This window comes from Cebidichthys violaceus, unplaced genomic scaffold (genome assembly GCF_023349555.1).
Source record: "Cebidichthys violaceus isolate CVI_PGR_0920_01 unplaced genomic scaffold, fCebVio1.0.p SCAF_6, whole genome shotgun sequence".
Lineage (NCBI taxonomy): Eukaryota > Metazoa > Chordata > Actinopteri > Perciformes > Stichaeidae > Cebidichthys > Cebidichthys violaceus.
Genome location: NW_027176816.1, coordinates 7,770,466 through 7,789,596, shown reverse-complemented (window position 1 = coordinate 7,789,596; position 19,131 = coordinate 7,770,466). Strand labels below are relative to the sequence as shown.

At 43.2% G+C, this 19,131-nt stretch overlaps 1 protein-coding gene across 4 annotated transcripts in view; it reads right to left on the bottom strand.

The window, feature by feature from the left end:
* The window catches only part of samd11 (sterile alpha motif domain containing 11), a 57,467-nt gene that overhangs the window by 24,265 nt on the left and 14,071 nt on the right, over positions 1 to 19,131 (bottom strand). For all 4 annotated transcript variants that reach the window (XM_068732695.1, XM_068732692.1, XM_068732693.1 and 1 more), the window contains exons 3-4: positions 14,363 to 14,538; positions 5,961 to 6,070 (exon numbers count right to left, since the gene is read on the bottom strand). In XM_068732695.1, coding sequence (XP_068588796.1) covers positions 5,961 to 6,070; positions 14,363 to 14,538 — 286 coding nt within the window. The remainder of the gene's footprint in view (positions 1 to 5,960; positions 6,071 to 14,362; positions 14,539 to 19,131) is intronic.

Below are 19,131 nucleotides of genomic sequence, written 5' to 3'. Positions count from 1 at the left end.
CAATCGCCTCACCTCCAACCCCCTCATACACACCTCAAATCAATACGGGCCTAATCAGAGAGAGAGGGGATGCAGAGCACATTGCATGCAGTGCTGCCAGGAAGGAAAAGGCTGTTTGTCATTGCTCTCTCTCGCTCTCTCTCTCTCTCTCTCGCTCTCTCTCTCTCACTCTTTCTCTCTCTCTCTCTTTCTTTCTTTCTCTATTTCTATCTCATACACTTTTTTCTTTGACTCTGTTTCTTCCTCCACACAGACAGCCAAGCCACAGCAGCAACTGCTTCCCTTCTTACTCTTTTTTCAAGCTTTCTCTTTCTCACTTCTCGGTGCGTATTCCCCCCCCCCCCCCAAGGAGAATGGATCCTCTCTCTCTCTGTCTCTCTTTTCAACAAAGCCATTTTTCATCATTTGCACAGCATGTGTAAACAGTGCGGAGAAACAATGAAGCAAAACAAGGTAATTTCGTAGCAATACCCAAGTAAACAACACTTGGCAATTTCTGTCATGTGTCCACTCCTGTGTCCACTTGTTACCTTAGCAACGCACGGACAGTCATCAACAGAGGAGTGAAGCTGCAGTGGAGTCTGACCTTTACTCCTTAACCTATCACCCAAACTTATGCTCTTTCTTCACTATAACAAGACACAGACAGACAGGGACGGGAAAGAGAGACAGACAGACATTTAGACAGGACTCAGAGGATTTTGCCCTGGTGTTGATGAGAGGGCGAGCGAGCAAACAAGAAAGGGAGAGAGTGAGGTTCACTAATGATCCAGTGTTTGATGTTGCCTCTCAGGTCCTGAAGAGATCCACTCCCTATACCATCCTAAGGAGACAGTGTAGGGAAGGCGGAAGGCAGAAGGGGGAAGGGGGGACGCTAATGGACAAGTACATAGTACAAGTACACATATTGAATGTCTTTCATAATTTCTACTTTTTCTGTCAGAACCTTTATATCTCATTCTGTTTTTCTTCTCATTTTCAAATCATGTTCAGTACTTTTCTTTAAAAAAACACACACACACACACACACACACACACACACACACACACAAAAAGACCTCCATCTATCTTATTGCTGGAATATTAACAAAGAAAGAGAGAACCCCCATTAGTTAAAACCCCTCTTCTAACACACACATACACACACACACACCCTCTCATGATCAAACACACACACACTTGAGTCGTCTCTTGAGCCGACCTCACTCAAGACACTGCGTCTCCTGAGCGAGTGCCCGAGGGCCAGAGATTTGAGGGCGGAAAGCTTTTAAAGCCAATTAAATGGGGCTTCTTAGAGCACCGGCGCTCCCTTTTAATGCCAAACCCTGAGCTCTGCTAGAGTCTACTCTAACACTTTTACTCCCACTAACACTGCTCACAGTCAAGTTTGCTACCCCGAGCATTTCCCTACCACCTGCTTGTTAATACTGCTGAAGAATTAATGGTTATGGAGTCAGGAGTTGACTGTGATTTTACTGTCAAAAGAGTGCAATAATTAAGTCAAAATAGCATTAGCTGCTATGATATAGCCCCTTGTTTTTACCATTCCTGGTCAACAACAACAAGCTAACTTTTTTTCCAACCACCCAATATTCAAGCCTCTGCCTCAGTTCCTCTTTGCTAGCTAACCTCCTCCTTATCTGCAGTTCTTCCTACTCAGAGAAAAGAGGGATGAAAACAGAGGGACGGATAGAGAAAGAGGAAACAGCAGGAATTAAACCCTTTCCTCTTTCATGTGACACCACCAGGGCGAACCATCAGGCAGGCATTCCTCTTTACTCTCTGATTTCCTCTCCTCCCTCAAACTTTAGTCCTCTCCCTCTCCCCTCTCCATCCCATGCAGCGTGGTGACAGCTCAGACAGCCAGACTCCTTAATTCCTCTCTTACTCCGTTAATCTGTCATCTTTATCAGGCCGGTAAGGTGGGGGCTGTGCGGAGAGGGGGGGGGGGGGGGGGGGGAGTGACAGGCGGGGACGTGGGGTGGGCCGCCAGCCGCAGCCCCCCGATCAATCTCCACATTACAGCTGACAGAATGGTGCTAATAACTTATTGATCCCCCTCCGTGCGCCGGGGCCTCCGCCGGCCCTGAAAGCCCTGCCATTGATTGGCTTACAGGCCGATGCAGCTGGGAGAGGGAGGGGAGGATGGGGGAGGAATGGGGGTGGTTGATGGGGATGGGGAGAGAGGCGCTTCTGCTCACGCTGAGGAGAGGATGCGCCACCTCCAACACGTGCAAATGTACACACACAGTAACACTGGTCCACTGTTTGTCATGTTCAATGTCTTTTCAACAGGAAGAGAGAAATAAAGAGAGGTGGAGAGAGAAGAACACAACTAAAGAAGAAGGAGAAAGGAAATCACGGAGGAAGACTTGTATGTCTAGTCAACTGACTAAAGTATGACTGACCTTAACGTGAAAATCTGGGACATATAAATAAATGTCCCCTTTGCAAAGCAGTATAGTTATGTAACACATTAAAAACTAAACCTAGTGGCTATTTATGCAAGCTTTTATTTTCGTCGCTCTATAAGCCCTCTGTCGGCTACAGTAGTACGTACTTCCTGTAAAAATTGCCTCATATAGTGAAGAAGAGATGTTTCCAGCAACAGTGTTTTGTTTACAATAAGTCCTGAGCAAAGACAGCCATTGTTGTGATAGTAACTTCGAAAAAGTTGCAAATAACAAACTACTTTAAAATAACGGGATTAGAATTTGTACAGCAAGTCACTTTTGAGTTTTTCATGTCAAAATGGAGCAAACAAGCAAAGACAGAAAATGAACCCCTCAGTGCAATATTAGAAAGGTGTTTCTGACCTGAACGTAACTTACACCTCACAACTAAATATTTCCGGTGTTTTCAATCACTTGGTGTTTTCTGCCATTCATAAATGTGCTGCTTTCTTTGTCTAATCTTGTCATGTCTGTCATCAGTGTTCATTTGTCTTCTTCAGTATACAGCGGCTTTTGGTAGCCAAAAGGTCAAGCCAGAATATACATGTTAATCTTTTTATCAAATCAGTGCTCAGGTAAGGTCACAGGTTATTAAAGACTAATAATGTCTTTATGAACAATAAAGCTGAGAAGGCATTATGGTAAGGCAGTGCAATTACATTCCTGTTAAGTAGCGGGATGTTTTAAATTATTTACAACCCCCATTGCCCTTTTTGCTTCTGTATGACAGAGCTAATATCAGAAATCCGGAGTGTTTACTTTTGTTTAGAATTGCCTTTCTATGCTAATCAAGTAATACCTAGCTGGTAATATTTTAAGAACGATCCTCACTCACAATCAGTTTGAAAAAGCAGGTCTTGCACAAACATGCTGGGCGGCAGATTCACACGCAAGCAAACATCTAAAACCAAGCATTTAAAACCACACGGAAAGGTGCACACACACAAAAATGTGCTCAAGCCCCAAACCACTGCTACAACCCCCAACCACACACACATCGACAGGCTGTAACTGCCTCTGGGAGTCTGAGTGCAGGGAGCAGAGAAGAGAGGGAGAGAGGGAGAGATAGAGGGAGAGAAAGAGAGAGAGTGGCGGTCCAAAACACCTTATCTGCCCGTTTGAGTCTCCAGTCTGACCGCAGAGCCACGGTTTACAGTCTCCACAGGCAGCCAGACTCTCAGCGTCGGCGCCCCTACTCTACCCCTCCCTCCTCCCTCCTCCCTCCCCCTCTCGCAGAGCCTCTGAATAGCCAGCGGCTGGGGAGTGAGAGAGCGAATAAGGGAGGGAGGGAGGGGAGAAGAGAAGGAGGGAGGCAGGCCTCCTGTCTGTCCCTCAGATTTAATTAACGGCCCACTACGGCGCAGAGACGACCCAGCAAGCCTGCTTCCCTTTCCTCCTGACCCACACACACAACAACACACAGAGACGTCCGCCGCCATCGCTGCCGCCTGCCCTCCCCTGATACCACCACCGCACTCATTCATCTCTCTTTCCTCTCTCTCTCTCTCTCCCTCTCTCCATTTCCAAATGTTTCTTCCATCAATGCATCTCGGTCTCTCTCTGCTGCAGACTTTTCCTTAATGTTATCCTTAATTTCTCTCCTATCTTACTCCTCTGCCTCTCACATTTTCTCCGTCCACAGTTTATAGACTGACGGACAGACGGAGGATAAGTCAAATTGGGGAGTTGACTGACAGAACAGAGTAAACACAATATTATACAGCAAGCTGCGTTTACTGTCTCATTTATCTCAAAGTGAAATAATCCACTGCTCTAAAAATTCATACACATTACACCCACCTTTATTTGGATGCAAATTTAAACATGTGTTGATTTTGCGTTGGCACACATCTGTATAACGATGTGTTATTTGTGTGTAATTGTGCGTTTCTGAACGCGTGTGCGTCTAATTTCACTGGTAGACAGAGTTGGAGCCAGTGGCTGATCGGATTGGACTTGTTTACAGACGCAGAGCGAGCAGCTTAGGCAGCCTGTTAAATCTCCCTTTAGTGCTCAAACGAACAGATTTTAGGGTCTTGGACCCCCCTTGGCGTAGGCCACACTGTGCTCACCCTTTCCTCCGTCAACCCCAACCCACCTCTATCCCCTTGTGTCTTCCTCCATTAAAATAACTACCCAGGGCTCTGATTTCTCCATTAAGTTTAGCGGCTGATTAGGCCGGTATTTGGGTGGAAATCCGTCACAAACCGTGGTTTAAGACACTGGCTGGGTTGGCTGTTGAGCAGTCTAATACCCTCCACCTTCCACCCACCCCGGCTGATATCACAGGCACCGTATGGACAATTAATCTGGCAGACAGAGGAGATGAGCACACAGAGAGAGGGTATGGAGGTGTTGGGTCTGGACTGATTGTGGTTCTAGCTGTGCCTCTGGCTAATGTTATAAGAAGGGACAGGGTCAAACCCAGGGCAACATTGGAGCGAGGTATGGTCTTCACTGATAACCAGACAACTCATTTGTTAATTAGGGGTGAATGTATTTGTTTATAAAAATATTTGGACTGATGGGATGTTTAGAATTCAGCTGATTTTTTTTTTCATGATCAGTATTTTACATGTTTCCTGTTTGCAAAAATCAGCAGATTTTAAAAAAAAAGATAAACTATTACAGTTTACATAATTTCCATAATTCAATTAATCTGACTTTCATGGGTTGAACCTTGAGAAAAGACATCCTGACAAACATTTTGAACAGAAAAAAATAATAATACAAGAACCTACAACATCAGTTGAGACAAAGTTTATAGTCATCCACAAAACTCAGAATCTAAGTGTGACATATATCAGTTGAAAGCTGTTTCAATAAGTATTGACAATATACGAATTTTAAATATCAAATTACATGATAATGTGTTTGGGTTGCTTGTGAAGCATTTGTTGCACTCAATTATACCTTGTTCGGATACAGTACATGACATAAACATATGTCATGAATGTACAGTGTGGCAGTACAGTAGCTTGACTGCTGAATAGAGATATCCACAGAGGCTGTTTTACAAACATATGTCTTTGAAGGAAACACAATATTCATACAAGCTACTTGACAAATAGCTGTGATTAAATGCTGTCTGTGTTCTGTCAGTAAGCTGTAAGAAAAGCTCTTAGCACGTGCACACCATGGTTCCTCTGCTCACAAGAAACTGGATTAATGGCAAACAAAGCTATTTATTCAGAAGTAATTTAAAACAGGGGGTTTAACAAAAATCCTGGAGTGTGGCAGAGAATGTGGGAAGACCATTAAGTAATCAAATTGAGAGCGACCTCCAGGAATGAGTAATAAGCTTATGTTAAATTCCCCCAAATCACACAAATTAGGGTAAATTAAATGGATAATGAAACATTTACATATGTTACAGGAGATGTAAAGGGGAGTATATCATCAGTCTAAATGCAAAGGCAGAAAGAGAGAAATTTAAAATAAAAGAAAAAGAAAGAAAACATCCTGGCAAACCTTTAAACACACACACAGCATCACTGGGGGTCCTACCTGTGTGTCCAGTACTGGTGTTGTGGTCGGAGGCTGACTGGCCCTCGGGCATGCCGTGCTGTCTGGTGTGGTGCAGGTTGGAGATGATTGTAGAGAGGTCACTGTCACGACTGTAACACACACATACATACACACACACACACACACACACACACACACACACACACACACACACACACACACACAGAGGAAAGGGAGGATAAACACATTTAAAAGCAGCCCCAAACAAATTTAATTCCACAACGCATTCCAAACCAGTGTGTGATAAATCAGCAGCGCATAAATTCATACTATTTCATGCACTATTTACCACAAAAATCCTCCATCCAGACAGCACAGTCCAAACTCTCTAATATGCATACCTCTAAGCAGACTCAGCAGCTACAAGTGGCTGTCCTATCAACCGGCTCTTAGCTCTGAGGTGTGTAATACACTCTGACAGACTACCGCACCCAGCACTTTTGGGTCTCATCCCTACTCATCTTCCACATTAAGATGTATTAACGAACATATTCACAACTCATAAGTAGTTTAGCAGCTTAAAACCTGATTATGGCTCTTTTTTAACTCGGGCCGCCAACCGCTGTTCTAGAGAAAAATGGCAATTGAATAATGCTAAAAGAAAGATGATGAAAAACGAAATATAAATCAATCCTTGAACAGGTCTTTCTTACTTGTTAGTAATAAAATATCTAAAAGACAACGCAATGAATCTGTGTTATATGACACTGGGCTTCAGGTCTTTTTTTCTACTGTCACGCCTGCACTTCAACAGGAGGCCCTTCACAACAAAACTATCCACAAGAGTCTCTCAAACCCCCTGTCCTGTCCTTCAGCACCCAAAGGAGGAGCAGGAGGTGGGTTTACAGATTAGGCCCAGATCTGGTTGGAGCCACGCTGCCTTTCCAAAGGCTTCACCAGCTGCCTTTCTTACCTCCCCACACCAGTAGACTCAAACAACCGTGTCATGAAGGTATTTCATTTGCAATCTGATTACCATCCTGGTTGCATTAAATGGCCCGATGAAGGGAAATAAGTGCTTAGCGTTTGAGGGGAGTATAGCAGCCGGCAGTACCAGTGTAGTTACAAGGTAATAGCAAACAGCTTGTGTGGTAGGAGAGGTACGGGGTTGAATATGTTTTAGGCAACAGTCTAAATATCATTTACTGTTTACCACATGGAAGAACATCCCAAAGCCCAAATGAACAGGAAACTTCATGTACACTATGATTTTGTCCACAAAATACGCCTAAAAACATGCAGTTTTAAACATGTCAATTGTTTGGTTTCAGCATCCTCTCGTGTCAGTGGGAATCTTGTTTAAAGGCTTAACTGGCATCTTTATTGAAAGCAGAATCATCTATGAAGGGGGTCTGGTATGACACAGCAAGCACAGTTTATGGGACAGAAGCGGTGAATGGTTCTTAGCTGCCACCACTATGACGAGGCCACACTGTTTGTGGCCGCTGGATTTGGGTTTTTACAGTCCCATGATTACAGGCTCCTGCTGTAATGTCAGGCTGTCGGTTGCCAAGCTGTTTTCCACACGCTAACAGAAAAGATGGAGGAAAGCTCGGAGGGCCTAATGCTGGCCTCACCGGTCACCTTTCAGTCACAGAGAAGCAATGACTCAGAGAACAGTCTCAGACAAAACAGTCACCGCCGGTTGCTAAGCAAGGAGACGCTTGATTGGACTGTGACTGCAAACTTTTCAGACTAATGATAGACTTCTTTTTATAGAGTGGAACTTGCTAAAATTAGTAGCTATCTGTGTCTGAGAGCCCAATGTTTTATTTTCAAGAACAAAATGAGGTGCAGGGTTTAAGAGAAAATGAGATGCAGGGTTAAAAAAAAAAAGTGTTTAAAGTCATATAATAATGTATCTGCGTCACTCAGTGGCAACAAAGCACAAATCACACACACTGCAGTTCCACTCGCTCCACTGTGAGAAATTGCAGGCAAATCCATCAACCAGCTAGCTGTGTTATAACACCACCCTCTGTCCATCATTTAAAGTGATCATGATAATGCCATCCTGAACTTCTCAGAGAGGTGATGGGGTTATTATCCCGTGGCGAAGTAGCCGCTCTAAGCCATGAACGGCAAGGACATTGTTAGTAGGGTAATTAGCACACTTTTCCTGAGCTGTCCCACCTCAGGTTGGGCTAATGAGGTCCTAGCCCTATCCCTGCCCTCCATCAACCCCTTCCCCCCTTCTTTCTCTGGGTGGAGGCAAGGTCACACTCAAGCCCTGGAAGATGAGGAAGGGGGGTGTGGATGGTGTTTAAAACCCAGTCACCTGAGTCAGCACTCCCTAAGGAGCTCCTAGGGCCAGGGTTAGCGGGGAAGGACGGGGGCCTCGGAGAGGATGGAGATGGGTTGGGCTGGGGGGGTGTATTGTGGCTGTTGGGCCTGATAGCAGAGAAGGACATGAGCTGCTTTCTTATCACCCAGGTGCACGCCGGAGACAATCATCTCATCCTCAGCTCATCCCTAAACTGGTCAATACCGCACCTCTCATCTCCGGCCACAGGACAGACACACTGACCCAGACACTAGGAAGACTAATATGTGTTAATACTCAACGTCTGTCATTGATACCACTGGTATGCAGTATTAATGAGATGATACCGCAAAGCCTGTACAACTAATCAAATTTCTACTAGGGCTGGCTATCAATTTAAAAGACCAGAGTTTAGGTGCTGATACCAAAACAATACATTTTTCATTACCTGAGTTTGGGGAATATAATCATGTTTTAAGCCCTTTTTTAGCCGTGGTAAATAATGTTTGATTAAAGTAAATATATTGTCTAAAGTTAGAAATTTTACTGCTTTAGGTGAGGAAATTTCAGATCAAAGAATCAAGGGAAAAATGTCTAAAAATCTGACCAAGCATTCAATGCTTGGAACTTTGATACTCGATGCATTGCAGACAATAAGTTCTACTGCTTTTTCAATGCTTCTGGTCTATGAATTCAAAATACTCCTATCACTTATTGTAGTCCCTACAACTCAATATTACAGAATGATGTAAATTATTTTTCCATATTTGTTCACAGTAATGGAAACTAAAGTCTGTATTGCTGAATCATGTGTTTTGATAAAAACATAACAATATCAAAAAAATTAAATATTCCAGTAAAAACTGATGTCTACCAGATCACTTGTTGGGGCTCTTTCTTTTGTTAAGAAAAGGTTGTGCTCCCTCCTACTATTACAATAGGAGATGCTTTTCAAAATGGTCCAAACAACATGAAAAAACTCTCCTCCTGGCAAAGGCTGTCGCCTCAGTATAAATGCCCAGTAGTGGCTTGCTGTGGCATTGGCACGCGGAGCTGAGGTGGCGGGGCTGGAGGTCACAGTGTGAGCTGGCAGAAGCTGGCAGCCCAGGCACCCTGACGCCATGTCTCACACCACCACTGGGAAAGTGCTGACAGACAGACAGCAGGGATGTGAAGGTGGAGGAGTGGAGAAGGAGAGAGAGCAAGAGAGAGAGAGAGAGAGAGAGAGAGAGAGAGAGAGACAGGTCGCAAGCACTGTGTAACATCTGGTGCTCGCAGGTTTACAGTGTTCCCTCCTCTGCTCTCAAGACAACAGCCCGAACACAGAGCCAACTCCAACCTGCACAGTTGGCCCACAGCAACATTCAGATAGTACCAGGCAATATGTAATATTCAACAACCACAGCATGGTAAAATATGGACTTGGGCAAAATGCTGAAACAAAGAAGGAATGAGTAAAGTTTCTCTGATGCTCTGAAGGGAAAAAAAATATAATGAAAGTCTTTTACTTAGGAAATACCTACGCTTTAGGCACATAAAGCTTAAAGCAGGAATATTGATCTCTTCCGTATACGTTTTATGTTTTGTCCGATTCCTACAAGCAACAGAAACACAATTGTCATGCTGCTCACAGTTGGATCGAAAGGCAACCCGCAACTGGGAACCCTGCAAGCAGAGGGGGTACTGAATAAATAGAGAAATAGATACATAAATAACTAAGAGTAGCCTGGCTTCACTTGGGCTTCACTTCTCCTTGTTGTTCTTCTGCTGTAAAGGCTGACATGAGGTCGATAAGGCAGCCAAGGGAGGAAAGAAAGTACAATAGAAATAGTATGAGGTAAGTCCGCCATGTTGCATTTAAGTTCCCCTGCACTGAGCCGTGCAAACACTGCTGGTTTTACTGTTAATTTCTCCTCTGGCTCACACGTTATGAGCCATCATTATTACCTCTTCCTTTCTTAATTCTGAAAAAATCAACTGTTTAAATGAACATTTGGATTAAAAAAGGAAGTTGTAGTTACAGTGTGAGGTAGTCCTTTTGAGCTTTCAAAGAGCAAACTGTTGTACTGTAGATCCCATATAAGGCTAAAGCTCTTAATATCTTCAGCTCATTTCAACATAGTGTATCACAGAACATGGTTATTAAAAACTTTGTTCTTTACACGATGAACCTCATGCTTCAAGCCAATGCCAAATCTCAGACTAAATTGCTGGAACACTGCTGACTATCTTTTTGTTGCTGCTGTTTTGATAGGGCAGTGTTTTTTCTGTTAACTCCCTGTGTGGAAACAACCAACGTTAGCTGCTAGCCAACGCCCAATCAACTACTAAATTGCTGTGACTCTGTTGCCATGGTTGCCATGCGTGTAAACAAAGCCAAAAATTCTTGAAGCGGAAAGCTCCTCTAGAAAGCTATAAAACCTCCAAGCTCACTAATTAGTGCTTTAGGGGAGAGCCATTTCCAGTAATTTCACACTGTCCGTGACCTCCTACTGGCATAAGGCAATGACACAGTTGTTCAATAAAGCCAGAGGACAGAATGTCAAATGCAATAGCAGCTAACTCAGCATCACTGTCTTTCCTTCTCTGTGGTTATTGCACAGATTAAGTACAGAGCACAATTAACAAATGTGAGCCAAAGCTGCTCCATAAAAATATCTATTTTCATACAGATAGGTGGGCTGTAAAGGGAAACTGAAAAAAACCCTGTGATGGTAAGTAGTAATATAATATTCTTCTTAATTTTTATGAATGTAAGCTTCTGTTTGCTTCTAATTTCATATCAGCCTCCTATCAGCAAACACACCATGGCTTTCTCTCAATGAGCACCAAAGCTCACACTTCCTAAACATTTCACTGCGGTAAAACTGGAGAAACACAATCAAGCAGACGACAATTCAAGGCCATCACCAGGTCTATCAAAAGTACGCCCACAAGGACTCCAACTTTAACCTTGCTGCTGAAGACGGAGACGACAATCCAAAATAATGAGATGGGATGTTAGTAGGTTATGTTGAATTCAGTATGTTGCTTGTTTCAATCAGCTTTACTCCCTGCTGAGTGGAAGAGCACAGGACAGTCAGTCTATGTTGTTGAAGCGTTTGAATATGTAAGTGATCAAGTAGCAAAACTAAAAACTTCTTTCGCTTGTTTTGGTGAATGTTGATAACAATAATTGGTTTGGTGGATTTCTTTTTTCTTTCTACAAGGCAAAAACTGAAAGACAGACGTCAGCGGGTGTAACTTATAAAATCCATGTTGGTTGCCGGGTAATTACCCAGACTCTCAGTCAGCACTTTTCAATCAAAGCCTTGTTATCTACGGCCAACTGAAACAAACACTAAGGTAGTGTTTTGCCCTTGAGTACAACGGTAAAAAGTTATCGGTATGAAATATTTAGTCCCTGAGATGAATCCATAAATCAGTGTTAACGAAAGTCAGATGCAAACAATCTGCAGCACTGATACCAAGGCAATACACCAAAGGTGATAACAAAACTAGATTTTGTTTCTACCTTTCAGTTGTTGTGTTTCACAGGAGCCACATTAGACTTCGGTTCCGACACCCCAAGGAGCTTCGGTACAGAACTTATTGTGATAATGATTATTTGGCTCCGTGATTTGGCAGCATTTTAGTCTCTAGATGCACCGTGTGCTTATTCAGCAGGACAAGCGCAGATCTGTGGAGCACCAAGTAAACTAATTGTCTGTAAAGCTGGCGAATATCAACATTAATCTGGTTAAAAGAAGGTGGACCGGTGTATAATGAACTTGAGAGGACGTCCAGCTGAGAATGATGAGCGATGAAAGCAGCACTTGTTGACACTGACATACAAATCCTCTTAATGCAAAACCAGCCCCCTGAACTAACCAAACAATCTACTCTATAACTAAAATAACAAATATCTATATGTGGAGCTGAATGTCTAAAGGATCACTTAATGTAATGCCACCTGAAGTTAATTTGCTGCATGAAGAATTATGTTAGGATAAAAACATTTGGATAAATAATTGCTGCTTTGATGTGCCCATGTCGATTAAAGTGCAGCTACAGTAGGTGACACTGGGCTGCCGCCAGCCTTGATGATGTGTGGATGAGACAGCACAGATACGCTCACACATGTATACAGCGGCCTTTTATTTTTCACATCCATTGGCCAAATCCAATTTGTTAAGACCCTTCTACGACTCACTTACGAAGCTGCGGTCAATAGAAATCACATTTCCGTGATTGGACATCCCATTATCCCGTTCGTCCAGACCCGCGCTGGGGGATAAAACAGGGCTGAGACGGATGCCCAGGACAGACCGGAGCTGCGGCTCCAGCGAGTCCGTCGCCTTTCAAAGGGTAAAAGCCTGACATATTAGTCATAAGTGTTCTTTAAATTCATTATCATCTTAACACGCCAGCGGCACAAGTGTCAGGGGGAGGGGAAGCCCTCTTAAATGAGGTTAGCGGATCCATTTAAAGCTTCACAGTTGCCGTGCTGTCCACCGTGTCACACGCAAGTCTCAAGACATAAAAAAAAATATCCCCTCCTGTAATGAGGTTGCACAAGCTGCTTATAATGCAGCTGGGGACTTTCTGAGGTTAATCAATGAACAGCTTCTGCATTATATCTGTCCATGGTCTGTCATATTGAAAATGTCTTAATTTCTGTCACTTAAAATGGATCAAACTAATGATTGTAAAATGAGCAAATAATGTCTTTTTAAAACCCATCTTTTTCAGTTTGTAACAAAGCAGCCTGTACGCCATCAAAGAGAGGGAGCGCCGCCTTTCAAAACTATTTTATTCATCTTAATGTGGTGACCTCACTGTATCCCTGCATGTGTGTATTTGCAAGTCTGAAGATATGAACATGATTACTCACTTGAATCCAAACAGGCTTTGAGTAAATGCAGTTCACATTTTTAATGACAAACCCAATCTACTACAACTCTTGAGCACTCCTCTTTATCCATTTTGACCATTTGTCAAACAGCAATTTACTGATTCACACTAAAATGCGACGTTGTTTGGTTTCGCAAAATAAACCACTGACATTTTTGAAAACATTTGTGGTATTTTTATGTTTTGATGCCAACTAGTTGTCAAAAATAACAATGGCAACACTGCCACAAAACAGACGTTCCTGTCAAGAATTTTGTGTCCCTCTTGATTTGATTAAAATAACAACAAGACTATACTAGTGTAACGGATGAGGATCCAGAGACCATGCATGTTTTTGAGGCAGCATATACTACTTCTTCTATTAATCTAAAGTCTGGCTCACAAAGTCTGTTTGTGTTTTTCACTCATTTCATACCACTAGCTCTAAAATCTTTTGAAAATTCCAATTGTGCTGCACAATGCATATCTCAATGAACATAGATTCCAAAGCTAGTTATTTCATAACCATTTCAAAACGTTCTTTACACTTAAGCTGAAAAAGTGCAATAACATGACATGAAAACGCAACAGCAGCATCTTATGAATGTTTTATATCAAACACTCTGTGATCAAACCGCTGCCAAGCACAGCATGGGATGCAATGAAGCAGACTCAGGTGACTCAGTCTTTCAATATCAAGTCACGACAGATACACAGAGACTTGGGAGGAGCAACAAAACACAAATCAACAAACCAATTAACACATTCAACATTGGAGGACGCATCCTTCAATAAGACATCCCAAAGCAAAAACTGTAGGTTTATTTTTGAAACACGATTCTTTGTCTGTTCATCTCAAAATGTGTCCCTAACAACTTTAAATCATCCTAAAAATCACTTTCAGTGACTTCTGGAGGTGTCAAAAAAAAAAAGTTCCACCCTTCTGCTTTTAGACAAAATCTGACAAAACAGAGGACTCATTAAAATAAATAATGTTTAACAAAAATGATACAACAGAGGCTACTAGCATGATCATTTCTTCCTGTGGCAGTATTACCACACAACGCATATGCCAGGAAAGCTACATTGTGTATTGTATTGTATGTAAGAAATAAAATAAAAGGTCTAGAATATCAACTGGTATCTGGCATGTAAGACTGACATGGGACCAAAACATCAAACACGCTTGGGCAGTCCTTCAAACTACATTGAAGTCCTGGCCATAGAAGTCACAGGTGCCTCTCACCTCTTTCTCATGATACTGTAATGCAACTCGTCCTCTTGTTTGATGTGGGCATGATCCCCACTGGCTCGCTCGCTGCCTTCACTGTCGTCACTGCTGAAGATGGAGGCCAGCTCCTTCTTGGGCACCCGGTTGGGGGGAAGGGGGATGGTGCGTTTCTCAGCCAAGCGTCCACGGTTCTGCACAGCAAGGCACGAAGAAAAACGAGACATTAACAACAGGATTCATGTATAACGTGTCAAATTGTTGAATGCATTTCTCAATTTTAAATTTTTTATGGTTTTGATCATTTGCAAGAGCCTTTTTATTTTTATTGCAGCACGTTGAGTTCTCTCTGAAAATGTAAACTGGACAAATCCAGACTTAACGGCAAACGGATCTTAGTTTTACTTTGCAGAATTTATCCGTTATTTTGTGTTCTGTTATTCTGCTTACTAAACACCTTGTAAAAGAACACATTAAATCAGTCATTTTCAACCAGGGGTACTTGTACCCCAGGAGGTACCTTCTGCAGTTGTCATGGTTGGTATGTGGAAAGATTGTGGAGTAGCTCTCGAGATTGCAACTTGATAAAAATATATATCATATAGCCACACATTGAGTCAGATGTAACACATAACACTTTCTTTTAAGGTTAAACACTCATGAAAACTAGTTTGCAAGCAAGCACAGAAGTCTAAATAGTTGGTTTTACGTGATTGATAAACAGTCAAAATAGTTTCCTCAACACAATGGATAAATGGTTAAACGTCCAGCATCTGCCACTTCAAGTAATAATATAAGGATGCAAACTTGACCAAACTGACCTTAACAGTTAAGATTACATTACATTACAGTCATTTAGCAGACGCTTTTATCCAAAGCGACTTACAATTCAGGATCTATCTACACACCGGAGACGCAGCTACGGGAGCAATTTTGGGGTTAAGTGCTCAAGGACACATTGACATGAGACTAGTAGAGCAGGAGCCGGGGATCGAACCGCCGACCCTCTGATTGAAAGGCGGCCCTGCACGGTCACCCCCACTTAAGACAGTTCAATTGTATGAAGGTAAACTACTGTAACAAAATATACTTCCATTTAATTAACAGTGTTAAATAACATCCAGTTGTAAATCAGTTCAATTCATGAGCACATTTGTAACGAGACAATTAAGAGATACTCTGGTCCTAAGGTCAACCGGGTATATCTGCATTAACAGAGGAGCTTCCCTTTGAAACAAGCTGTTTCTTGCACTAGCACAAAACACAGAAGTCACGTTCGGTATACTTTTACTCTAAAACCAAACTGATGGGGAGAAAAGTTGGTTGGTGGTGGTTGGTTGATTTTGCTCCAAAGCTGCCAGGACAAGGCCGAGAACCGAAAGGATAATGAGGAGAGAGTGACCCTAGGGGCATCAGGAAGTGAACTTTAATGTGACCTGAAGAGGTCACTGCAGATTAACATGGTCCTATCACAGAGAGAAGATAGGAGGGGCAGAAAGAAGGGAGAGAGGAGTGGAGGAGCGGAGATGGAAGATAGAGAAAGTAGAAGAGATTGAGCCAGGGGAGGAACGGCTGAGGAGAAAAGTTAACAGAGAAGAGAGGGAGAGCAGATGTGGATTTGTGCAGGTGAGAGAAGGTGAGAAAAGATACAGAAATGAAATCAAAACATGAGAGAGAGAAAGCTCCACAGAAGTAAGGTCTGTCCGGTGTGGAGTGGACTTGGATTTGAAACTATATCCCCCCCCTCTCTCTCTCTGTGCTTACATCTCTACTCTTCCTCCCGAACGCCTTTAAGCCCTCCAGCTATCCCTTCCACCACACGCAACCCCGCTCTCCACCGCTCCTCCCTACTCCCTCCTTCCCTCACTCCTTCCATCCCAGGAAGCGCGGCAGCATGAGTGGCAGGCGGGGGCAGGAGGAGGGATTTGGGGGCTCCTAGCCAAGAGGCAAACAGGTGCAGCCCCTCTGGAGTCTCTCAAATGGCAGACATTAAAAGGAGTTGGGGGGGGTGGAAGACAGAGAAAGATGAAAACATCCCCTAGGATGAGCAGGCCACAGAGTTCTGCACATTTCTCTCCCTTCTCTTTTTTATCGTGCCTTGCCACAAAAGAGGTTTTTTCCTCCTTCTTCTTTCCTGTCGGAGCTTTCTACAAGTTCTGCTCCTGCGTTTGAGAACAGTGGATCACTTTCTGATACTTCTGCTACTTTAACACAAGGCCTCGCTGTAGGAAGTTACTGCTGGAGCTCCAACCGGGCGCATTAGAGGGAGGAAACAGGAGCGTGACATCACATTAGAAGATCAGAACAACACTTTTCCAATGATGCAGTTTCATCTGTGATACACACACATCTGTTAAATACAAATTCTCCACCTCCAAGTACAAGTCTCTTTACTGCTGTCTTCACATCATCAGGGAAAACATAAAATTGCACACTACCCTCACTACATACACACACACGTTTGCATGTACACTCTCACACACTCTAACACACACACCTGTTCCTTAGAATTCCCCTCCAAACTAAAGCGGGGGATTTTACTTGGAGCATGCCAGCAAAATAGTGTATACAAGAATAGTTTGTCGAAGACCAGTCGTGACTGAGGCTGTGTGAGTGTGTATGAGCGTGTAGACAACCACCCACATGGCCGTGACGTACCCAGGCTGACAGCCCCCCCCCTCCTCCCGGAAAGCCCCGATCCTTTCTTTAGTGGCACTGACGCAGAACTGGGGGTGAGCTCCCACTGCTTCCGGCAACACTTCCGCAGCACGGGGGAGGGCTCTCCGAAACAAAACACGAAGCAAAACACACCCCTGGCAGCCCACGTAGGGCGCTCAAAGGAAGGGCGCCTGAACGTTCGGGCACGTACGAGCACGCACAAACACGCAAGCATGTGCACAGAGCTGAGGCAACCTTACTGTGTGTGGTCAACCTCCTTTCAGCCATGGAAAAAAGTCTCTCATAAAAGTCCCACTAAAAGCACCTCTATGAATATCACCTCCCACGCTTTCTGTCAGTCTGGCAGCCAAGAAATATATCTGGCCTTCACATTTACACTCAAAAAAAGACACACATACATACAGATGCGCATGCATAGGGACACAATGACAAACTTTTTACACAATCTAGACAGACAATTGAAATGGTCGTATCAATAGGCATTCAGAAACACTTCCCATCATATATTCATATAATACACAAATAATGCTCTGACGATAACACAAGAAGTTGAACTTGATAACAACACTTGAATTAACATTATAAATTGAACAGCCTAGCACTGGATACACTGTAACCTGGGTTAACTAAATCGATTGAACACAGTCTTGAGGAATGGCAAGAAGTCAAATGTAACCCACTTCAATATGGTCTTTCAAGGGCCAAAACATATAATCTGCATACATTCTCTGGGGTAGATATGGGTATTAAAACTCTCATATTTCAAATAAAAGCAATCTGGTGATTAGCTGGGCCGAGCAATGTGTTTAAACATCCATATATGCTCCTCTAAGTCATTTAGGTTGTGTAATTAATTAATTTATGGCAAGGTTTTGGTTTTAAAAGCAACTAAATTATCTTGTACTGAAAAAGAATACAGGCTAATATCACAGCTACACATTGGCCAGCGAAGGCGTTAAATTCAAGCAGGAATTATAAGGCAATCTAGTGTTTTCTCTCTAAATTTATTTCAGACTTTTAAATGAGCTCTTGGTGGGAAAAAAAAGACTAATAAGTGGGGGTTTTTCTTCTTTCTCCTTGCGTTTTTTCCTGAAAGGTGCAGTACCATGCCGCTGGCTCCAACTAGCATTAGCGTGCGCACACACACACACACACACACACACACACACACACACACAGTGGTAGCCGCCCGTGACATTCCTGCAGCTGCGGCGCTCTCTCTCCCTCGCACGCGCCCCCCCAGCAATCTCCCTGGGGGACGAATGCCTAATGAGTCACGCGCCTGTCTGCCGTTACCTCGCAGCGTGTGTGCATGTGTGTGTGTGTGTGTGTGTGTGTGTGTGTGTGTGTGTGTGTGTGTGTGTGTAGGCGGGATGGCGGGCCGACTTGGCGCGAGCAGTAGGGGAAAGGGGGAGGGGGAATGAGGAGACGACAGAGAAGGAGCGAGGGAAAAAAACGAGCGTGAGGAGGGTGGGAGATGGAGGGGATGAAGCAGTCATTACCGTGCTCACATAACAAGGCCAAAACAATTTGCCTGTTTTGTGTTTGTGTGAGTCTGAGATCAAGTTCTTCACAAAACTCAAATTCTTACTTTTTCTTTACACCTCCATCTCTGACTCACACGTCCTGACATTTTCATAGGTGCACCCATAGAAGGTTATTAGCGACTATTCGTCAGCTTTCGTCAAATTGAGATCGCTCAGTATGCAAACCTGATTACTGTGGATAATCAGGTTAAAGTAATAGTTTAATTAAAGTGTTTACATGGTGTGTAGTAACCAGATTTCCCCAGTAACCCAATAATAAAGTTAATATGATGTGCTTGAAAGGAAGGATTACGTCTAATGATGTGTAGTCGCCGGTAGAAAAAACTCTTTATTAGTGCCACAAAACAAGAAGGATGGAGAGACTGGGTTGGTGTTTATAGTTTCTGCTTTGATTAATTTACCATGCACCTTAATACAACCTCTTTTACTTTGAGATAGTTGTGACATGAAAGCCGTTTTGCTGTCATCCCAAAATAATTCAGCTGTTTTCTTCTTCTTCACCACTAGACATGACAATGTTTGTTTATAGAAACACCCATTTGCATCCACTGGACTTTCTGA